The sequence below is a fragment of the Salvelinus fontinalis genome, chromosome 5 (assembly GCF_029448725.1).
Source record: "Salvelinus fontinalis isolate EN_2023a chromosome 5, ASM2944872v1, whole genome shotgun sequence".
NCBI classification, from domain to species: domain Eukaryota; kingdom Metazoa; phylum Chordata; class Actinopteri; order Salmoniformes; family Salmonidae; genus Salvelinus; species Salvelinus fontinalis.
Window position 1 is genome coordinate 63,662,328 of NC_074669.1, and position 17,935 is coordinate 63,680,262.

Sequence of the window (17,935 nt, forward strand, 5' to 3'; positions counted from 1 at the left end):
CCAGGTCTGGGATGGAGGTAGTCTGGTGCTGGACCAGGTCTGGGATAGAGGTAGTCTGGTGCTGGGCCAGGTCTGGGATGGAGGTAGTCTGTTGCTGGACCAGGTCTGGGATAGAGGTAGTCTGGTGCTGGGCCAGGTCTGGGATGGAGGTAGTCTGGACCTGGTCTGGGATGGAGGTAGTCTGGTGCTGGACCAGGTCTGGGATGGATGTAGTCTGGTGCTGTCCATGTCTGGGATGGAGGTAGTCTGGACCAGGTCTGGGATAGAGGTAGTCTGATGCTGGGCCAGGTCTGGGATGGAGGTAGTCTGGTGCTGGGCCAGGTCTGGGATGGAGGTAGTCTGGTGCTGGACCAGGTCTGGGATAGAGGTAGTCTGGTGCTGGGCCAGGTCTGGGATGGAGGTAGTCTGTTGCTGGACCAGGTCTGGGATGGAGGTAGTCTGTTGCTGGACCAGGTCTGGGATAGAGGTAGTCTGGTGCTGGACCAGGTCTGGGATGGAGGTAGTCTGGTGCTGGGCCAGGTCTGGGATGGAGGTAGTCTGGTGTTGGGCCAGGTCTGGGATAGAGGTAGTCTGGTGCTGGACCAGGTCTGGGATGGAGGTAGTCTGGTGCTGGACCAGGTCTGGGATGGAGGTAGTCTGGTGCTGGACCAGGTCTGGGATGGAGGTAGTCTGGGCCAGGTCTGGGATGGAGGTGGTCTGGTGCTGGGCCAGGTCTGGGATGGAGGTGGTCTGGGCCAGGTCTGGGATGGAGGTGGTCTGGTGCTGTGCCAGGTCTGGGATGGAGGTGGTCTGATGCTGGGCCAGGTCTGGGATGGAGGTGGTCTGGAGCTGGGGGCTGGGGGATAGGTGCTGGGGGCTAGGGGCTGGGGATGGGGATAGGGGCTGGGGATAGGCGCTGGGGATAGGGGCTGGGGATGGGGATAGGGGCTGGGGATAGGCGCTGGGGGCTAGGGGATAGGGGCTGGGGGCTAGGGGCTGGGGGCTAGGGGCTGGTGATAGGGGCTGGGGGCTAGGGGCTGGGGGCTAGGGGCTGGTGATAGGGGCTGGGGGCTAGGGGCTGGGGATAGGCGCTGGGGATAGGGGATAGGGCCTGGGGATAGGGGCTGGGGATAGGCGCTGGGGGCTAGGGGATAGGGTCTGGGGGCTAGGGGCTGGGGGCTGGGGGCTAGGGGATAGGGGCTAGGGGCTGGGGATAGGGGCTAGGGGCTGGGGATAGGGGCTGGGTGCTGGGGATAGGGGCTGGGGATAGGGGCTGGGGCTAGGGGCTGGGGCTAGGGGCTGGGGCTAGGGGCTAGGGGCTGGGGATAGGGGCTGGGTGCTGGGGGCTGGGGGCTAGGGGATAGGGGCTGGGGCTAGGGGCTGGGGCTAGGGGCTGGGGCTAGGGGCTGGGGATAGGGGCTGGGTGCTGGGGATAGGGGCTAGGGGCTGGGGCTAGGGGCTGGGGATAGGGGCTGGGTGCTGGGGCTAGGGGCTGGGGCTAGGGGCTGGGGCTAGGGGCTGGGGCTAGGGGCTGGGGCTAGGGGCTAGGGGCTGGGGCTAGGGGCTAGGGGCTGGGGCTAGGGGCTGGGGCTAGGGGCTGGGGCTAGGGGCTAGGGGCTGGGGCTAGGGGCTGGGGCTAGGGGCTGGGGATAGGGGCTAGGGGCTAGGGGCTGGGGCTAGGGGCTAGGGGCTGGGGCTAGGGGCTGGGGATAGGGGCTGGGGCTAGGGGATAGGGGCTGGGGATAGGGGCTGGGGCTAGGGGCTGGGGATAGGGGCTGGGTGCTGGGGATAGGGGATAGGGGCTAGGGGCTGGGTGCTGGGGATAGGGGATAGGGGCTAGGGGCTGGGGCTAGGGGCTGGGGCTAGGGGCTGGGGCTAGGGGATAGGGGCTGGGGATAGGGGCTGGGGATAGGGGCTGGGGATAGGGGCTGGGGGCTAGGGGCTGGGGATAGGGGCTGGGTGCTGGGGATAGGTCTGGGACAGGCATGGGCTAAGGTAGGTTGATAGTGTATGTATCTCAACATTGTATCGTTATCAGCACAGAGGAGGACTGTACACTGTGTCCAGGGTTAAAGAGTTTGATAGTACGTGTACCTTTATAGTTGATCTTGAAGCCGATAGATCCCACGCTCTCATCAGACTGAAGGTGGAGCCACATTTGATGGGACATGCTGACAATAAGGTCAGGCACGAAGCTGCCTGTCAGGCTGCAGACAAGAGCACAATACAACCAATGGCCCGTCACAATACTGCCCTTCAGCCAATCAGATCGGTTGTTATTGTAAATAAGAATCTGTTCTTAGTGGACTTATCTGTCCAATTAAAAGTGCAATACAAGAACAGAATTAAGAGACGAGGTGATCGTAAAAGCTATTTACCTTTTTTAAACAACCAGGCATGTAAGAGAGACTTGACGATAAGTCATTATTGTAAACAACAGACATGTTTATTAGTTAGGGTTAATATTAACATTAAATAACAACGTGGAATGTAAGTGGACTTAATTTAACCATCAAACAACAGACATTTTTATTTTTATTTAAGCATAATCTCACAGCTAGATCATGCTAGATGTGGTTCTGGGGATCTGAGGATAATTCAAGTATAATACCTACACTTGTATTATTGTTCTCGAGTCTCCGACCTGCCCTCCGTCTCCGATGGTTAACGAGTCATAGCCGATCTCCAGGTCAAACTCCTCAAAGTTGATCTGGATAACCTGTTGAAGTATACCGATTTATACAACGTATACTGCCAAACGTATTTTAGACTCATTTATATTATTTTAAACACATTATTATTCATTGGACAACAAAATGAATGCATTGCTTTATTTGACGTGAATGATTTTAATTTTCAGCAGAAATAAACAGTGTGTTTATTTGAGTGGCTTTATAATAGGGACGTGGTATCTGGTAAACGACAGCTAATCCACCGCTGACAGGAAGCTCTAGAGAAGATACCAGAAACACAATCCACCCAGCGACTGCTATTACATCAGCATGTCACAGTATGTGACCAGAGAATCATTCCACATTTACCTCATATCCCATTTCATAAACAGACCTACTAGCAGCTGCTGATTTGCATAAACACACCTTTGGGAGAATGATTTTCGAATCATATTCATTCAAGTCATTTTTCTGATGTTTACTAAATATCCGCCCACACAGCTTTCGGGTTCACAATGAGCAAAAAAGACAATTCGATTAAACACAAAAGGAACCAAAAAATGTAATCCTAACAAGTCCTGTCAAACGGATGAATTTCGTCAAGTAGAGTGGACGTGTGTGTTTCTCTCACCAAAAGCAAGGCCCTGAATTGTTCAAAACCCAGAAGCTCTGCAAATGGTCTTCAGGGAGGACTTTATAGATTGCTAATGGCACAGATTTGACAATCCCCCTCAGAACACAAATCAAATATTGAGAAGCAATCATGCAATGATGCAATTTGAGATGAACTTATTGACTGAAATAATGAATTGCCTTTCTGCCTTCCCCTTTTTATGATTCTTCTGGTCACAGTCACCTACGATGCATCCCACATAGCATCCTGTTTTATATATAGTGCACAACTTCTGACCAGAGCCATATGGAATGTAGTGCACTATATAGGGAATAGGTTGCTATTTGGGATGCACCGTAGCTGACTGTGACCGAGCTACTCTCCTCCCTTAATTTAACCATATGCACAACCGAATATAACATGACACATGCAGGGAAGCTTTTAACATATAACATGACACATGCAGGGAAGCTTTTAACATATAACATGACACATGCAGGGAAGCTTTTAACATATAACATGACACATGCAGGGAAGCTTTTAGCACAACCGAATATAACATGACACATGCAGGGAAGCTTTTAACATATAACATGACACATGCAGGGAAGCTTTTAGCACAACCGAATATAACGGGACACATGCAGGGAAGCTTTTAACACAACCGAATATAACATGACACATGCAGGGAAGCTTTTAACACATAACATGACACATGCAGGGAAGCTTTTAACATATAACATGACACATGTAGGGAAGCTTTTAACACAACCAAATTTAACATGACACATGCAGGGAAGCTTTTAACACAACCGAATATAACATGACACATGCAGGGAAGCTTTTAACATATAACATGACACATGCAGGGAAGCGTTTAATATATAACATGACACATGCAGGGAAGATTTTAACATATAACATGACACATGCAGGGAGGCTTTGAACATATTACATGACACATGCAGGGAAGCTTTTAACACAACCGAATATAACATGACACATGCAGGGAAGCTTTTAACATATAACATGACACATGCAGGGAAGCTTTTAGCATATAACATGACAAATGCAGGGAAGCTTTTAACATATAACATGACACATGCAGGGAAGCTTTTAACATATAACGGGTCACATGCAGGGAAGCTTTTAACATATAACATGACACATGCAGGGAGGCTTTTAACATATAACGGGTCACATGCAGGGAAGCTTTTAACATATAACGGGTCACATGCAGGGAAGCTTTTAACATATAACATGACACATGCAGGGAAGCTTTTAACATATAACGGGTCACATGCAGGGAAGCTTTTAACATATACCGGGTCACATGCAGGGAAGCTTTTAACATATAACGGGTCACATGCAGGGAAGCTTTTAACATATAACGGGTCACATGCAGGGAAGCTTTTAACATATACCGGGTCACATGCAGGGAAGCTTTTAACATATAACGGGTCACATGCAGGGAAGCTTTTAACATATACCGGGACACATGCAGGGAAGCTTTTAACATATAACGGGTCACATGCAGAGAAGCTTTTAACATATAACATGACACATGCAGGGAAGCTTTTAACATATAACGGGTCACATGCAGAGAAGCTTAATCTGAATGAAGAAAAACGGTGAGCCAGAATATTGTTGTATTTAAGTGTACTTCTACCTCGTCCACGCGGAGCTCAGATTAAAGCTTTAAAATGCCACGCGTGTCACATTTCTGTCGACGCCGACAGCGAAACATGACGGCAAAACGCTTCTGTTGTTCTCTAGGACCTTGTAGTGTCTGTGCTTTGGGGACAGGAGAGCACAGCGTCCCAAAGTGCACTCTATTCTTTAGATAGTGCACTTTACCAAATGGCCACGGGTCAAACGTAGTGCAATAAATAGGGAAAATGGTGACATTTGTGACGCTCACTATGCCTGCAGTGTTTTCACGTAACAAACCATGTTGAATTAGCAATGCAGGAACAGTGCATAATTATCCTAATGACGTTAGGTCACGTTAGCTAACACATGGTACTGTGAAGCATAGATAATGACTTCAATGTCGACGAGAGACTGGGAGAAACTAGGAGAGACTAGGAGAGACTGGGAGATCATAGGATAGACTTGGAGAGCATAGGAGAGACTAGGAGAGACTAGGAGAGCATAGGAGAGACTGAGAGAGACTAGGAGAGACTAGGAGAGACTGGGAGATCATAGCAGAGACTAGGAGAGACTAGGAGAGATTAGGAGAGACTGGGAGAGACTAGGAGAGACTAGGAGAGACTGGGAGAGCATATGAGAGAGCATAGGAGAGACTGGGAGAGACTAGGAGAGACTAGAAGAGACTAGGGGAGACTGGGAGAGCATGGGAGAGACTATGAGAGACTAGGAGAGACTAGGAGAGACTGTGAGATCATAGCAGAGACTAGGAGAGACTAGGAGAGACTAGGAGAGACTGGGAGAGACTAGGAGAGAATGGGAGAGCATAGGAGAGACTGGGAGAGACTAGGAGAGACTAGGAGAGACTGGGAGAGACAAGGAGAGACTGGGAGAGACTGGGAGAGCATAGGAGAGACTGTGAGAGAGTAGAAGAGACTAGGAGAGACTGGGAGAGACTAGGAAAGACCGGGAGAGACCGGGAGAGCATAGGAGAGACTGAGAGAGACTGGAAGAGAGTAGGAGAGACTGGGAGAGACTGGGAGAGACTAGGAGAGCATAGGAGAGACTGGGCGAGCAGAGACTGGGAGAGACTAGGAGAGACTAGGAGAGACTAGGAGAGAATATGAGAGACTAGGAGAGCATAGGAGAGACTGGGAGAGCATGGGAGAGACTAGGAGATTGTCTATTATTGGAACTGTAACCTGTGACGTCACTTCCTGTTGAATCTGCAGACGTGTTGCTGTGCGTTTTGTTGCTGTGCGATTTGCTGCGAACTTTACTTTACTTTGCTAGCTGACAACTTTACGTTTTTTGTTTTGTTTCTGTTTTTAATTACCGTTTATATTTTTAGTTTTTCCATCGCAACTTTTTTCCCTCATTCAACCTTTTCACTCCGGACGCTTTATCTGGACATGGTTCGTCAACACCTTCAACAGCCGAAGCTAAGTAGTAACATTAACATGATGTCTTCTAATTGCAGTCGCTGTACTCATAATATACAGGAGAATGATCGCCTTACGGCGAAAATAGCTGTGCTGCAAGCCCAGCTTCAGACGCAATCGTTAGGCAAGGGTAATTTCAGTGTAGGAAAGGAAGAAACAGCGTCTGTGCCACCAGTAAGTACAGATAGTAACGTTAGTATAAATCCCCCCGCACAGTCCCCGCAGCCGGACAACTTTCTCATGGCTTCTGGAGGGAAATGCTGTTGGAATGCTCAACCGGTGTCGCTCATTCAGCCGACAGAAACTTTCAACCGGTTTTCCCCATTATGTAGCGAGTCGGAGTCTGAGTCTGAGTCTTCTCTTGTCTCTACTCCTCCCGTTACGGGGTCTGAGACGCCGAAGGCTCCCACCGTTAGCTCTGACAAATTGAAAACCCTAGTCATTGGCGACTCCATTACCCGCAGTATTAGACTTAAAACGAATCACCCAGCGATCATACACTGTTTACCAGGGGGCAGGGCTACCGACGTTAAGGCTAATCTTAAGATGGTGCTGGCTAAAGCTAAATCTGGCGAGTGTAGAGAGTATAGAGATATTGTTATCCACGTCGGCACCAACGATGTTAGGATGAAACAGTCAGAGGTCACCAAGTGCAACATAGCTTCAGCGTGTAAATCAGCTAGAAAGATGTGTCGGCATCGAGTAATTGTCTCTGGCCCCCTCCCAGTTAGGGGGAGTGACGAGCTCTACAGCAGAGTCTCAGCACTCAATCGCTGGTTGAAAACTGTTTTCTGCCCCTCCCAAAAGATAGAATTTGTAGATAATTGGCCCTCTTTCTGGGACTCACCCACAAACAGGACCAAGCCTGACCTGCTAAGGAGTGACGGACTCCATCCTACCTGGAGGGGTGCTCTCATCTTATCTACCAACATAGATAGGGCTCTAACTCCTTTAGCCCCACAATGAAATAGGGTGCAGGCCAGGCAGCAGGCTGTTAGCCAACCTGCCAGCTTAGTGGAGTCTGCCAATAGCACAGTCAGTGTAGTCAGCTCAGCCATACCCATTGAGACTGTGTCTGTGCCTCGACCTAGGTTGGGCAAAACTAAACATGGCGGTGTTCGCCTTAGCAATCTTATTAGGATAAAGACCTCCTCCATTCCTGCCATTATTGAAAGAGATCGTGATACCTCACATCTCAAAATAGGGTTACTTAATGTTAGATCCCTCACTTCAAAGGCAGTCATAGTCAATGAACTAATCACTGATCATAATCTTGATGTGATTGGCCTGACTGAAACATGGCTTAAGCCTGATGAATTTACTGTGTTAAATGAGGCCTCACCTCCTGGTTACACTAGTGACCATATCCCCCGTGCATCCCGCAAAGGCGGAGGTGTTGCTAACATCTACAATAGCAAATTTCAATTTACAAAAAAAAAAATGGCGTTTTCGTCTTTTGAGCTTCTAGTCATGAAATCTATGCAGCCTACTCAATCACTTTTTATAGCTACTGTTTACAGGCCTCCTGGGCCATATACAGCGTTCCTCTCTGAGTTTCCTGAATTCCTATCAGACCTTGTAGTCATAGCAGATCATATTCTAATTTTTGGTGAATTTAATATTCACATGGAGAAGTCCACAGACCCACTCCAAAAGTCTTTCGGAGCCATCATCGACTCAGTGGGTTTTGTCCAACATGTCTCTGGACCTACTCACTGCCACAGTCATACTCTGGACCTAGTTTTGTCCCATGGAATAAATGTTGTAGATCTTAATGTTTTTCCACATAATCCTGGACTATCGGACCACCATTTTATTACGTTTGCAATCGCAACAAATAATCTGCTCAGACCCCAACCAAGGAGCATCAAAAGTCGTGCTATAAATTCTCAGACAACACAAAAATTCCTTGATGCCCTTCCAGACTCCTTCTGCCTACCCAAGGACGTCAGAGGACAAAAATCAGTTAACCACTTAACTGAGGAACTCAATTTAACCTTGCGCAATACCCTAGATGCAGTTGCACCCCTAAAAACGAAAAACATTTGTCATAAGAAACTAGCTCCCTGGTATACAGAAAATACCCGAGCTTTGAAGCAAGCTTCCAGGAAATTGGAACGGAAATGGCGCCATACAAAACTGGAAGTCTTCCGACTAGCTTGGAAAGACAGTACCGTGCAGTACCGAAGAGCCCTCACTGCTGCTCGATCATCCTACTTTTCCAACTTAATCGAGGAAAATAAGAACAATACAAAATTTATTTTTGATACTGTTGCAAAGCTAACTAAAAAGCAGCATTCCCCAAGAGAGGATGGCTTTCACTTCAGCAGTAATAAATTCATGAACTTCTTTGAGGAAAAGATCATGACCATTAGAAAGCAAATTACGGACTCCTCTTTGAATCTGCGTATTCCTCCAGGGCTTAGCTGTCCTGGATCTGCACAGCTCTGCGAGGGCCTGGGATCGGGAGAGACACTTAAGTGTTTTAGTACTATATCTCTTGACACAATGATGAAAATAATCATGGCCTCTAAACCTTCAAGCTGCATACTGGATCCTATTCCTACTAAACTGCTGAAGGAGCTGCTTCCTGTGCTTGGCCCTCCTATGTTGAACATAATAAACAGCTCTCTATCCACCGGATGTGTACCAAACTCACTAAAAGTGGCAGTGATAAAGCCTCTCTTGAAAAAGCCAAACCTTGACCCGGAAAATATAAAAAACTATCGGCCTATATCGAATCTTCCATTCCTCTCAAAAATTTTAGAAAAAGCTGTTGCGCAGGCTCTGCATCTGTCCTCGTGCTACTAGACCTTAGTGCTGCCTTTGACACCATCGATCACCACATTCTTTTGGAGAGACTGGAAACCCAAATTGGTCTACACGGACAAGTTCTGGCCTGGTTTAGATCTTACCTGTCGGAAAGATATCAGTTTGTCTCTGTGAATGGTCTGTCCTCTGACAAATCAACTGTACATTTCGGTGTTCCTCAAGGTTCCGTTTTAGGACCACTATTGTTTTCACTATATATTTTACCTCTTGGGGATGTTATTCGAAAACATAATGTTAACTTTCACTGCTATGCGGATGACACACAGCTGTACATTTCAATGAAACATGGTGAAGCCCCAAAATTGCCCTCGCTAGAAGCCTGTGTTTCAGACATAAGGAAGTGGATGGCTGAAAACTTTCTACTTTTAAACTCGGACAAAACAGAGATGCTTGTTCTAGGTCCCAAGAAACAAAGAGATCTTCTGTTAAATCTGACAATTCATCTTGATGGTTGTAAAGTCGTCTCAAATAAAACTGTGAAGGACCTCGGCGTTACTCTTGACCCTGATCTCTCTTTTGACGAACATATCAAGACTGTTTCAAGGACAGCTTTTTTCCATCTACGTAACATTGCAAAAATCAGAAATTTTCTGTCCAAAAATGATGCAGAAAAATTAATCCATGCATTTGTTACTTCTAGGTTAGACTACTGCAATGCTCTACTTTCCGGCTACCCGGATAAAGCACTAAATAAACTTCAGTTAGTGCTAAATACGGCTGCTAGAATCCTGACTAGAACCAAGAAATTTGATCATATTACTCCAGTGCTAGCTTCCCTACACTGGCTTCCTGTTAAGGCAAGGGCTGATTTCAAGGTTTTACTGTTAACCTATAAAGCGTTACATGGGCTTGCTCCTACCTATCTTTCCGAGTTGGTCCTGCCGTACATACCTACACGTACACTACGGTCACAAGACGCAGGCCTCCTAATTGTCCCTAAAATTTCTAAGCAAACAGCTGCAGGCAGGGCTTTCTCCTATAGATCTCCATTTTTATGGAACAGTCTGCCTACCCATGTGAGAGACGCAGACTCGGTCTCAACCTTTAAGTCTTTACTGAAGACTTATCTCTTCAGTAGGTCATATGATTGAGTGTAGTCTGGTCCAGGAGTGTGAAGGTGAAGGGAAAGGCTCTGGAGCAACGAACCGCCCTTGCTGTCTCTCCTGGGCCGGTTCCCCTCTCTCCACTGGGATTCTCTGCCTCTAACCCTGTTACTGGGGCTGAGTCACTGGCTTGCTGGTGCTCTTTCATGCCGTCCCTAGGAGGGGTGCGTCACTTGAGTGGGTTGAGTTACTGACGTGAACTTCCTGTCTGGGTTGGCGCCCCCCCTTGGTTGTGCTGTAGTGGAGACCTTTGTGGGCTATACTCGGCCTTGTCTCAGGATTGTAAGTTGGTGGTTGAGGATATCCCTCTAGTGGTGTGGGGGCTGTGCTTTGGCAGAGTGGGTGGGGTTATATCCTTCCTGTTTTGCCCTGTCCGGGGGTTTCTTCGGATGGGGCCACAGTGTCTCCTGACCGCTCCTGTCTCAGCCTCCAGTATTTATGCTGCAGTAGTTTATGTGTCGGGGGGCTAGGGTCAGTTGGTTATACCTGGAGTACTTCTCCTGTCTTATCCAGTGTCCTGTGTGAATTTAAGTATGCTCTCTCTAATTCTCTCGTTCTCTCTTTCTCTCTGAGAACCTGAGCCCTAGGACCATACGTCAGGACTACCGGGCATGCTGACACCTTGCTGTCCCCAGTCCGCCCGGCCTTGCTGCTATTCCAGTTTCAACTGTTTCTGCCTGCGGTTACGAAACCCCTACCTGTCCCAGACCTGCTGTTTTCAACTCTTAATGATCGGCTATGAAAAGCCAACTGAGATTTATTCCTGATTATTATTTGACCATGCTTGTCATTTATGAACATTTTGAAAATCTTGGCTCTCTCTAATTTTCTCCTTCTCTCTTTCTCTCGGAGGACCTGAGCCCTAGGACCATACGTCGGGACTACCGGCCGTGGTGACTCCTTGCTGCCCCCAGTCCGCCTGGCCTTGCTGCTATTCCAGTTTCAACTCTTCTGCCTGCGGTTATGGAACCCCTACCTGTCCCAGACCTGCTGTTTTCAACTCTTAATGATCGGCTATGAAAAGCCAACTGAGATTTATTCCTGATTATTATTTGACCATGCTTGTCATTTATGAACATTTTGAAAATCTTGGCTCTCTCTAATTTTCTCCTTCTCTCTTTCTTTCTCTCGGAGGACCTGGGCCCTAGGACCATGCGTCGGGACTGCCGCCCGTGGTGACTCCTTGCTGTCCCCAGTCCGCCTGGCCTTGCTGCTATTCCAGTTTCAGCTGTTCTGCCTGCGGTTATGGAACCGCCACCTGTCCCAGACCTGTTGTTTTTCAACTCTTAATGATCAGCTATGAAAAGCCAACTGAAAATTATTCATGATTATTATTTGACCATGCTTGTCACTTATGAACATTTTTGAACATCTTGGCATAGTTCTGTTATAATCTCCACCCGGCACAGCCAGAAGAGGACTGGCCACCCCTCATAGCCTGGTTCCTCTCTAGGTTTCTTCCTAGGTTTTGGCCTTTCTAGGGAGTTTTTCCTAGCCACCGTGCTTCTACACCTGCATTCTAGCTGTTTGGGGTTTTAGGCTGGGTTTCTGTACAGCACTTCGAGATATTATCTGATGTACGAAGGGCTATATAAAATAAAATTGATTGATTGATAGGAGAGCATAGGAGAGACTGGGAGAGCATGGGAGAGCATGGGGGAGACTAGGAGAGACTGGGAGAGACTAGGATAGACTAGGAGAGACTAGGAGAGACTGGGAGAGACTAGGAGAGCATAGGAGAGACTGGGAGAGACTGGGAGAGACTAGGATAGCATATGAGAGACTAGGAGAGCATAGCAGAGCCTAGGAGAGACTAGCAGAGACTAGGAAAGCATAGGAGAGAGCTGACAGGTAAAGGCTTAAGCATATAAACCATACCTTATTGGGGTTACTAGCAGTGACAATCCACACACAGTGGGAATTACTCTCGTACTGGATGGGGAAATTGGGAGAGGTGAAAGTCCCCGACGGACCCTGGAGCGTCGATCCGCACGTTTTCACTGAAACAAGAGACAGGAGTGAGATGTTTAAACGGGATACTAGAATATGTCACGTTTTGTCAATGTTCCACCGCACTTTAACTGAAACAAGACTCAATCACTCAAAGATTCAATCATGGACACTCTTACTGACAGTTGTGGCTGCTTCGCATGATGTATTGTTGTCTCTACCTCCTTGCCCTTTGTGCTGTTGTCTGTGCCCAATAATGTTTGTACCATGTTTTGTACTGCTACCATGTTGTGTTCCTACCATGTTGTTGTCATGTTGTGTTGCTACCATGTTGTGTTGCTACCATGTTGTGTTGCTACCATGTTGTGTTGCTACCATGTTGTTGTCATGTTGTGCTGCTACCATGTTGTTGTCATGTTGTGTTGCTACCATGTTGTGTTGCTACCATGTTGTGTTGCTACCATGTTGTTGTCATGTTGTGCTGCTACCATGTTGTGTTGCTACCATGTTGTGTTGCTACCATGTTGTTGTCATGTTGTGTTGCTACCATGCTGTGTTGTCATGTATTGCTACCATGTTGTGTTGTCATGTATTGCTACAATGCTGTGTTGTCATGTGTCGCTGCCATGCTATGTTGTTGTCTTAGGTCTCTCTTTATGTAGTGTTGTGTTGTCTCTCTTGTCATGTTGTGTTGCTACCATGTTGTTGTTATGTTGTGTTGCTACCATGCTGTTGTCATGTTGTGTTGCTACCATGCTGTTGTCATGTTGTGTTGCTACCATGCTGTGTTAATACCATGTTGTTGTCATGTGTCGCTGCCATGCTATATTGTTGTCTTAGGTCTCTCTTTATGTAGTGTTGTGTTTCTCTTGTCGTGATGTGTGTTTTGCCCTATATTTTATTTACTTTATTTTTATTTTTCAATCCCCCGTCCCCCCGGAGGGCTTTTGCCTTTTGGTAGGCCGTCATTGTAAATAATAATTTGTTCTTAACTGACTTGTCTAGTTAAATAAAGGTTAAATAAAAAATGGAAAAATTAAAAAGAGACGGGAGTGAGATGTTTAAACGGGATACTAGAATATGTCATGTTTAGTCAATGTTCCACCGCTCTTTAACTGAAACAAAGAGAAAAGAGTGAGATATTTAAATGCAGAGAGGGAATAACACCGTGTGTAAAGGCCTGCTGGTGTAATATTCTCTGCTATCGTACAATATTAAACAGAGGTAAAGGATTGACCATTAGAATCTGCATATATCCACAGGCCCTGGTTTAATCAAAGCAGTTATCTATATTAGATGTACCCGGAAGAGGGCCTCACCTTTACAGACAGGTCTGTGGTCGCTCCAGGCAGCATGTATCTATATTAGATGTACCAGGAAGAGGGCCTCACCTTTACAGACAGGTCTGTGGTCGCTCCAGGCAGCATGTATCTATATTAGATGTACCAGGAAGAGGGCCTCACCTTTACAGACAGGTCTGTGGTCGCTCCAGGCAGCATGTATCTATATTAGATGTACCCAGAAGAGGGCCTCACCTTTACAGACAGGTCTGTGGTCGCTCCAGGCAGCGAACACCTCAGCCACCCTCTGACAGGTGATGGTTTTGGAGCCCTGCAGCACATGGTCCTCATCACAGGTAAACTGAGCCGTCGCTCCAATGCTTGAAGACATAACAACACGTTCATGTCATAAAGGAAGTCTTTAGAAGAAAAAGGTTGAGAGGAGCTCCACCCACACCGTCTAGCTCCACCCACACAGTCTAGCTCCACCCACACAGTCTAGCTCCACCTACACAGTCTAGCTCCACGCACACAGACTAGCTCCACCCACACAGTCTAGCTCCACCCACACAGTCTAGCTCCACCCACACAGTCTAGCTCCACCCACACAGTCTAGCTCCACCCACACAGTCTAGCTCCACCCACACCGTCTAGCTCCACCCACACCATCTAGTTCCACCCACACAGACTATCTCCACCCACACAGTCTAGCACCACCCACACAGTCTAGCACCACCCACACCATCTAGCTCCACCCACACCATCTAGCTCCACCCACACCATCTAGCTCCACCCACACCATCTAGCTCCACCCACACAGTCTAGCTCCACCCACACAGTCTAGCTCCACCCACACAGTCTAGCTCCACCCACACAGTCTAGCTCCACCCACACCATCTAGTTCCACCCACACAGACTAGTTCCACCCACACAGTCTAGCTCCACCCACACAGTCTAGCTCCACCCACACCATCTAGCTCCACCCACACCATCTAGCTCCACCCACACAGTCTAGCTCCACCCACACAGTCTAGCTCCACCCACACAGTCTAATATAATAAGAAGCTTTAGGATCATTTGGAATATGGACTAAGGACATATTATGGACATATGGACTGAGGACATATTATTCACAAATGGACTGAGGACATATTATGGACAGATGGACTGAGGACATATCATTCACAGATGGACTGGGGACATATTATGGACAGATGAACTGAGGACATATTATTCACAGATGGACTGAGGACATATTATATGCAGATGGACTGAGGACATATTATGGACAGATGGACTGTTGACATGTTATGGACAGATGGACTGAGGACATATTATGGACAGATGGACTGAGTTCATATTATGGACAGATGGACTGAGGACATATTATGGACAGATGGACTGAGGACATATTATGGACAGATATACTGAGGACATATTATGGACAGATGGACTGAGGACATATTATGGACATATGGACTGAGGACATATTATGGGCAGATGGACTAAGGCAGTACTCTGGACAGACGGACAGATGGCCATATTACTGACAGATGGCCATATTACTGACAGATGGCCATATTACTGACAGATGGCCATATTACTGACAGATGGCCATATTACTGACAGATGGCCATATTACTGACAGATGGCCATATTACTGATAGATGGCCATATTACTGACAGATGGCCATATTACTGACAGATGGCCATATTACTGACAGGTGGCCATATTACTGACAGATGGCCATATTACTGACAGATGGCCATATTACTGACAGATGGCCATATTATGCATAAACGGAATGAAGCCGTAACTGCAAGTTAAAATATCTAGTTGTTTCTCTTTTTTACTAGGGCCTGTAGTCTAGAGGATGTATTATATTCCAACTGACTCCATGGCTGGATATCAAAGTGCATCCTATTCTCCATATAGTGACCTACTTCTGACCGGGGCCCAGTTAGGACACAGGCCCATGTGAGGTAGGTCTGGCCAGGGCCCAGTTAGGACACAGGCCCATGTGAGGTAGGTCTGACCAGGGCTCATGTGAGGTAGGTCTGACCAGGGCCCATGTGAGGTAGGTCTGACCAGGGCCCATGTGAGGTAGGTCTGGCCAGGGCCCAGTTAGGACACAAGCCCATGTGAGGTAGGTCTGACCAGGGCCCATGTGAGGTAGGTCTGACCAGGGCCCATGTGAGGTAGGTCTGACCAGGGCCCATGTGAGGTAGGTCTGGCCAGGGCCCAGTTAGGACACAGGCCCATGTGAGGTAGGTCTGACCAGGGCCCATGTGAGGTAGGTCTGACCAGGGCCCATGTGAGGTAGGTCTGACCAGGGCCCATGTGAGGTAGGTCTGACCAGGGCCCATGTGAGGTAGGTCTGACCGGGGCCCAGTTGGAACACAGGCCCATGTGAGGTAGGTCTGACCAGGGCCCATGTGAGGTAGGTCTGACCAGGGCCCATTTGGAACACAGGCCCATGTGAGGTAGGTAGACAGGCATGTTTAGTTACGGACGAGCTCACCTGAAGTCAGAGCCTCTGCGTTTGCCGTTCTCAGGTTCTCCCGGGTCCGGGCAATAATTGGACACCTGTTTAATTCCTCCTTCATTCACTGTAGGAACAAAATAACAGGTAGAAACACAATGTTACTGATTATCAGGCTTATTGATTCACTATAGAAACACATCAGTCAGGTAGGAACACAATGTTACTGATTATCAGGAGGAGAGGAGAGGAGAGGAGAGGAGAGGAGGAGAGGAGAGGAGAGGAGAGGAGGAGAAGGAGGAGGAGGAGGAAAGGGGGGAGTGGGGGGAGAGAGGAGGAAGAGAAGGAGAAGGAGGAGGAGGAAAGGGGGGAGTGGGGGGAGAGGAGGAGGAGGAGGAGAAGGAGGAGGAGGAAAGGGGGGAGTGGGGGGAGAGGAGGAGTAGAGGAGAGGAGAGGAGAGGAGAGGAGAGGAGGAGGAGGAGGAGAAGGAGGAGGAGGAGGAAATGGGGGAGTGGGGGGAGAGAGGAGGAGGAGAAGGAGGAGGAGGAAAGGGGGGAGTGGGGGGAGAGGAGGAGGAGGAGGAGGAGGAGGAGGAGGAGGAGGAGGAGGAAAGGGGGGAGTGGGGGGAGAGAGGAGGAGGAGAAGGAGGAGGAGGAAAGGGGGGAGTGGGGGGAGAGAGGAGGAGGAGGAAAGGGGGGAGTGGGGGGAGAGAGGAGGAGGAGGAGGAGGAGGAGGAGGAGGAGGAGGAGGAGGAGGAGGAGGAAAGGGGGGAGTGGGGGGAGAGAGGAGGAGGAGGAGGAGGAGGAGGAGGAGGAGGAGGAGGAGGAGGAGGAGGAGGAGCGGAAATCTTTGTAGGAAACACCACAATCATGTATTAAATTGTACATGTCGTTTAAGGAATATAAATCAACAAATATACAAATATACCACAAACATACAGGATGAGATTAAACACACAATATATATACATACAAATATACCACTAACATACAGTATAAGGTACTGTAAAACACACAATCTTACCAGATCCTTATTAAATGGCTTATTAGATCTTTCGACAAATAATACAAGATTCTTATTTGATGTTCATGTCTCTTTTCCACCTGGGTATACAGCGTAGCTTTACAGAGCCCATTTCCAACCGAGCACCCCGGGGGGCATTGCGTTTGTTAAAAAAGACAAAGGACTGCACTTCAGCGATCCTTTTGAGTTCCGTGTAGAACCCATAACACAGAGGGTTCTACCTGGAAGCAAAAAAGGGTTCTACCTGGAACCAAAAAGGGTTCTACGTTTTACCTGGAACCAAAAAGGGTTCTACCTGGAACCAAAACGGGTTCTACCTGGAACCAAAAAGAGTTTTACCTGGAACCAAAAAGGGTTGTACCTGGAACCAAAACGGGTTCTACCTGGAACCAAAAAGGGTTCTACCTGGAACCAAAAAGGGTTCTACCTGGAACCAAAGGGTTCTCCTATGGGGACAGCCCTTTTGGAAAACTTTTCTCTGTGAGTGTAGCTAAATGCCCCAGCTTAAAACAAAGAACACCTTTGGAACACTTTTCTCTGTGAGTGTAGCTAAATGCCCCAGCTTAAAACAAAGAACCGCACATGTCAAACAAGCAAATAGCCCAAACACAAACACACACAGTAAATGATTAGCATAAAGATGAATAGGAAACTTACTCAAAGACAATTTGTTATTGTTGTCCTTTCCCGGTAGTAACTTTACCCCTCTGGATTTCAGCTCTCCGGAGCTTTTCACTGGTTGAGAGCAACAAAAACAATGGCATTAGATAAAAGAAAGTTCCAGCATTAGATGAGAGGAAGGCACAGTGGCGGTTTTAGTTCAGTAAAACCACATAGCCCCTTTGAGGAACGAACATCGTCAATAATTGCTATCGGATTCATATATATATGCTATCGGATTCATATTT

At 47.7% G+C, this 17,935-nt stretch overlaps 1 protein-coding gene across 1 annotated transcript in view; it reads right to left on the reverse strand.

Annotated features, from left to right (window-relative positions):
* The window catches only part of LOC129856014 (CUB and sushi domain-containing protein 3-like), a 749,171-nt gene that overhangs the window by 637,043 nt on the left and 94,193 nt on the right, over positions 1–17,935 (reverse strand). Inside the window, exons 5-10 of the mRNA XM_055924143.1 lie at positions 17,685–17,762; positions 16,044–16,131; positions 13,777–13,901; positions 12,170–12,291; positions 2,595–2,698; positions 2,074–2,186 (exon numbers count right to left, since the gene is read on the reverse strand). Coding sequence (XP_055780118.1) covers positions 2,074–2,186; positions 2,595–2,698; positions 12,170–12,291; positions 13,777–13,901; positions 16,044–16,131; positions 17,685–17,762 — 630 coding nt within the window. The remainder of the gene's footprint in view (positions 1–2,073; positions 2,187–2,594; positions 2,699–12,169; positions 12,292–13,776; positions 13,902–16,043; positions 16,132–17,684; positions 17,763–17,935) is intronic.